The sequence below is a fragment of the Erythrolamprus reginae genome, chromosome 4 (assembly GCF_031021105.1).
Source record: "Erythrolamprus reginae isolate rEryReg1 chromosome 4, rEryReg1.hap1, whole genome shotgun sequence".
NCBI classification, from domain to species: domain Eukaryota; kingdom Metazoa; phylum Chordata; class Lepidosauria; order Squamata; family Dipsadidae; genus Erythrolamprus; species Erythrolamprus reginae.
The window spans coordinates 28,280,539-28,286,538 of record NC_091953.1 but is presented as its reverse complement, the minus strand read 5'-3'; the positions used below and the strand labels follow the sequence as shown (position 1 = coordinate 28,286,538).

The 6,000-nt window shown below is 40.4% G+C and overlaps 1 protein-coding gene across 1 annotated transcript in view; it reads right to left on the bottom strand.

Moving 5' to 3' along the window:
• Nucleotides 1–801: 801 nt before the first annotated feature.
• The window catches only part of RFC3 (replication factor C subunit 3), a 43,084-nt gene continuing 37,885 nt past the window's right edge, over nucleotides 802–6,000 (bottom strand). The window contains exons 8-9 of the mRNA XM_070751701.1: nucleotides 5,803–5,872; nucleotides 802–1,095 (exon numbers count right to left, since the gene is read on the bottom strand). Coding sequence (XP_070607802.1) covers nucleotides 904–1,095; nucleotides 5,803–5,872 — 262 coding nt within the window. The 3' untranslated portion in view covers nucleotides 802–903. The remainder of the gene's footprint in view (nucleotides 1,096–5,802; nucleotides 5,873–6,000) is intronic.

The following is a 6,000-nucleotide window of genomic DNA, read 5'->3' as shown; positions in this document are numbered from 1 at the left end:
CTCCGCCCCCGGAATCTCTTCGTGGGATTCCCCAGCTCTTTTTGCTTGTGACGCCGCAAGCAAAGGGAGGTCTTTTCATGTAAAAAATTTTTTTTATAATTTTTACATGAAAGGATACCGCAGCGGCGCCGCAAGCAAAGGGAGATCCTTTCACATAAAAATAAAAATATTTATTTTTACATGAAAAGACCTCCCTTTGCTTGCAGCGCTGCTGCGGCGTCTTTTGTAAAAATGAAAAATATTATTTTTACATGAAAGGACGCTGCAGCAGCGCTGCAAGCAAAGGGAGGTCCTTTCACATAAAAATAAAAAATATTATTTTTACGTGAAAGGATGCCGCAGCGGCACCGCAAGCAAAGAAAGATCCTTTCACGTAAAAATTAAAAAATATATTTTCACATGAAAGGACCTCCCTTTGCTTGCAGTGCCGCTGCGGCATCCTTTTTCGTAAAAATAAAAATAAATAAAAATAAAAAATCCGTAAAAATAAAAAACGATGGGATTCCGGGGATGGAGCTTTGGCGCCACGGACTGTTTGGGTTCGGGCGAACTTTGCGTGAACCCCAACACTGTTGGGTTCGCCCATCTCTAGTTATGGTCTCTGTTTCTTGTGCAACTGAATTTTGTAACAGATGTCCGTAGCAACATAATACTTAAGAAAGAAAATGGATACTTTTGTTAAATCATGCAGTCTCCCCGAAGGGGCTAAATTAAGACATTAAATGAAACAATGAAAAAAGTCATAGAGGTTACTTCTCAGAAAAAAATCCTGGATTCTAGCACTGCTCTGAATCACTGAAATTCAACAATTTTGATTTTATTGCATAGATATGGTAAAACTATTGTGGTTTGCAGTTCATGCAGTTCAGAATCACAAATGATGAGTATTCTCAAAGCTATGCACTAGAACACCATAGCTTCCAGTCCATCTTCCATAAATTTTTTATAAAGGGCCATGAATTTGGCTACAAATGCTTCCAGGTGATAAATAGCTTTGTTGCCCAGTTGTAATCGGTGCTCATAGAAAGCTGCCATTTGTGTAACTTCTCCTTTTAGTTGCCCATCACAGTTGTTCAGAAGTTCGGACAGAAGGCCCTAAAATAGATAACAAACAATAGTAGTTCAGAGATGGATAATTATATTCTTCTGAATGTATGAAACAAATGTAAAGCTTGGAATAAAACTGAGTTTGATTAAATTGTGGTACATTGGCCAAAATGTGCCAAAACGTACTTGCCTATACTCTGCCAGTAGCAGAGTATGCTAAATGTAGGACAGGTATTCTATAAGTTGGTAATTTATTTTATTATTTTATCTTATTTTTTAAAACTTGAGCAAAACTATAATGACTCAAGAAAGTCAATATTCATGGGCTCCTCTATTGAATATAGTATATGGAATATTGCAACTCTGAATGTATCAAAATAATTAAAAGATGTTATATTTATGATATTTATAAGAGAAATTAAAAGTATATAACAAATTTGAACAACTCTGATCTGATTTTGTGGAATAGAAATCTAACATATATGTCAAAAATGATGGCTTGGTGATATTTAAATTATTGCAAGTATGTATGAAAATAGGAATTCATAGACTGGCGGCAATAGCCCAATGAACTGTGCCAGTAAAAGAACCAGGTATGAGTTTGGGATTTAAATGTACAGTGGTCCCTCGATCATCGCGAGGGTTCCGTTCCAGGACCCCAAGCGATGATCGATTTTTCGCGAAGTAGCGGTACGGAAGTAAAAACACCATCTGCGCATGCGCAGATGGTGTTTTTACTTCCACCGCCCTTCGCCCCCCCACCCCGTTGCTCGCGCCTGGGGTTTCCCCGCGCGCGTGCCGCCCGCCCGCCCACGCTGTTGCTGGGGCCGCTTCCCAGCTGGGGAGCAGAGCTGGGATGTCCCCAAGCGCGCGCGCGTTGCTGGGGCCGCTTCCCAGCTGGGGAGCGGAGCTGGGGTTTCCCCAAGCGCGCGCATGTTGCTGGGGCCGCTCCCCAGCTGGGGAGCGGAGCTGGGGTTTCCCCAAGCGCGCGCGCGTTGCTGGGGCCGCTTCCCAGCTGGGGAGCGGCCCCAGCAACGCGCGCGCGCTTGGGGAAACCCCAGCTCCGCTCCCCAGCTGGGGAGCGGAGCTGGGGTGTCCCCGCGCGTGCCGCCCGCCCGCCCACGCCGTTGCTCGCGCCGCCGCTGGGGTCTTACCGGGGCAAGAGGGGGAAGACCCAGGGAAGCCGCCCAGCTTCCCAGCTGGGGAGCTCCACCATCTACGCATGCGTGGCCATAGAAAAAACGCACGCATGCGCAGATGGTGGAGTTTACTTCCAGGTTGAAAACTCGCGAAATAGCCCTTTCGCGATGCTCGAGGACGCGAAACTCGAGGGTTCACTGTACACTGTTATGAATGAATGACATCTGGGGGAAAAGTTATGCCCTTAACTAGCATGAATAGATTGGGACTGAGACAAAAAAATATATTTGACGTGTTTGTGCCATATGGAGACCAAGAATGAATTTGAAATTGAGTTAGAAAAAGGTCTACTTGAAATATACAAGTTCAGTATAGATATTCACATAATCACATGGCAAAGAGCTGAACTGAAAAACTTGACTAATTTGATGGTTTATGATGCATGATAAAATCTGTGAAGAATAAAAGGCTCTAAATATGGGTAAAAAAAATGATCTATGGGAAAAATGGGCATAAAACCAAAAGGAAACAATAGAAAGTACAGTTAATTAAGAAGACTAAGGAAAGAGAAAGTAGAAGTCTTTTCCATAAAACCAGATCAAAAGACAGGTTAATTTCCCAACAGAATGATTATAAAAAGGATGCGAATAGGAATCAGAATCTTAGAACAAAATGGAATGGATTATGTTAAAAAGTGTTGCAGAAGTGTATGAATATATGCTGACAGAAGCATGAAAAACTGCTTCTGTGGAATGATAAACTGAAAAGGGCAATAGATAAGGAAAAAACAAACTTACCCCAGAATGATTCCTGAAAAAAGAGGGTGATGATAATAAAGATACTACAGCATTTTCATTGTATTATTCCCATGTTGTTGTCCCTGTGCTATTGTTTGTTGCTTTTTGACCAGAAAGCAAAATTTGGAAAGTGCCGGTTTAAGCCGAACCGGTGAGATACAGATTTTTGCTTTTCAGCAGATTATTAAGTAAGGTATGAACCAAGAAAACATATTATACATGTGTTAATGATAAAGTGAATAAACCTGAACTGGGAATGTTTTATTTCTGGATTGCTGAATGAATATGAGTTGTATGCCAGTAGCACACAATCATGCACGACAATAAATTGAATGGTAGTTCACCAATAAACTAGGAGTGAAAGAAGAATGAAGACTAGGATACCTGCGAGACCGCCTTCTGACGCACGAATCCCAGTGACCGGTTAGGTCCCACAGAGTTGGTCTTCTCCGGGTCCCGTTGACTAAACAATGCTGTCTGGCGGGACCCAGGGGAAGAGCCTTCTCTGTGGTGGCTCCAACCCTCTGGAATCAGCTCCCTCCAGAGATTAGGACTGCCCCCACCCTCCTTGCCTTTCGTAAACTCCTCAAAACCCACCTCTGTCGTCAAGTGTGGGGGAACTCAGACATCTCCCCCTGCCTATGTAGTATTTGTGTATGATAGGATTGTATGTATGTTTTTATATATTGGGATTCCTTGTTTTTAGACTTTTAAATGTATTATTGTTATTTTTACATTTTAATTATTAGATTTGTCATCATGTACTGTTTTTATCATTGTTGTGAGCCGCCCCGAGTCTCCGGAGAGGGGCGGCATACAAGTCTAATGAATCATAATCAATCATAATCATCAATGTCCAGTATTCTTCTTGGTTATTTATTTGTAGATACACAAGCAAGATGTGGTGCTTCAACTAGCATTTTGGTTGAAGAAAGGAATGTGTGTGTATTCCTGTATGACGTTGATGCTATACAGTTGGTAAGAACCCAAATTACTCACAGTGAATGTAAAATATACTACATGATGCAATGAGTATTATGAATCTGAAAACTAATATACTAAAGATCAGGAGAGTTGTATTTCACAAAGAAAACAGCATGAATACTGCAAGGTTACACATAAACAATGAAAAATTAGACCTAATAAATGAATTTGTATAACATGGCAGAATGTTTACTAAGTCCAGGAAAAAGGAGAAATTTTAAAACATGAATATGTTGGTAGAAGAGTAGAGGATAGGATGTGTCTAAAATCTCAAAAAATGAGTTTGTATAAAAGTATGCTTCTGGTGACTTTGTTAAACAGAAGTTGGAACTAGATACAAAAACAAAACACTTGAACACAGCAGAAACAGGATACTTAAGAAGTATGGGGGTTAAAACAAATAGAAATATTAAAAAATCAAGGATGAATGGATGGATGATGAATGAAATGGATTAAATAACAAAAGTTGGAAGAACTTAAAACAGCTTTGTCCAGTTTAAATTTCTCATGCTGAATTGTCATAATCCACAATCTGTACATTCGTAGAGTGAACTGTTGAAGCTCTAGTCCAACATATGGATTCTTGGTTGGAGAAAGCTAAGAAATAATTGATAATCTTTACAATTATCCATGAGATTTTTTTCAATTTTAATAGCAAAATCTGATTTGATGCAAGAATATCAATACAGTGGTACCTCGAGATACGAGTTTAATTCGTTCCGGACCTGGGCTCTTAAGTCGAGCAGCTCTTATCTCGAACGACTTTTCCCCATAGGAATTAATGTAAATAATTTTAATTGGTTCCAGCCCTCAAAAAACTCACAAAGTTAGTCTAAATTATGCAGAAAGACATGTTTTTAATGAAGAAATGTACATGTACATATAAATGAATAATGAAGTTTCTTTCACTTAACTTGTAAACTTTCTTAAACTTTTAAATTTACATATGTTCAACTTCTCTGCCACCCAATCCTGTAGGACAGAGGTCCCCAACCCTTTTTGCACCAGGGACCGGCTTTAAGCGATCAAGAGAGGAATGGGTGAATGAATGGACGGAGGGTGGGAAGGAAGGAAGGAAAGAGGGAAGGGACAGGAACAGAGGAAGGAAGCAAGGAAACTTATGAAAGGGGAGAGTAAGAGAGGAATGAGTGAAGGGAGGGAGGGAGGGAAGAAGGTGGGAAGGAGAAAGAAAAGAAGAAATAGAGGAAGGGAAGGTAAAAGAGAGAAAGAAAAAGAGCAAGAAAGAAAGAAAGAAAGAAAGAAAGAAAGAAAGAAAGAAAGAAAGAAAGAAAGAAAGCAAGCAAGGGGGAAGGGACAGGAACAGAGGAAGGAAGCAAGGAAACTTATGAAAGGGGAGAGTAAGAGAGGAATGAGTGAAGGGAGGGAGGGAGGGAAGAAGGTGGGAAGGAGAAAGAAAAGAAGAAATAGAGGAAGGGAAGGTAAAAGAGAGAAAGAAAAAGAGCAAGAAAGAAAGCTGCAAGCACCCCCCCGAGCCCCCCAGGCCGGCTGCAACCTTTTAAAACACGCGCGCCGCTTCGCAGCTGTCTCCTGAAGCCGAACGCGGAAGTTAGCGTTTGGCTTCAGGAGACAGCTCCTTGGCGCTTGTATCTCGAATTTGGGCTTGTAAGTAGAACAAAAATATCTCTCCCCTCCCAGCTCTTATCTCGAGTTGCTCTTAAGTAGAGCAGCTCTTATGTCGGGGTTCCACTGTAGTTCTTTGAAGATATAAAAAATGCCCAAACTATTTATTCCAAACTTGATCCCTCTTGCTTTCCCACTATAATTTATGTTACCCTCAATTAGTAAACCAAATAGGAATGAATAAAGTAGTTACCTTTATTATAATATCTGCAGGAATACAATGAGTTAAAAGTTCATAAAGTCGCCCACGGACTTCAAATAGTCTATTGGAATAAAATTAAAATATTACCAAGCTACAATTTAACTCCAAAAAGTTTTAAGTTATTCAACCAATTTTTATATAATGACTTATTATGTTGCCTTCACACTCTATCACAAAATCTATTTTAAA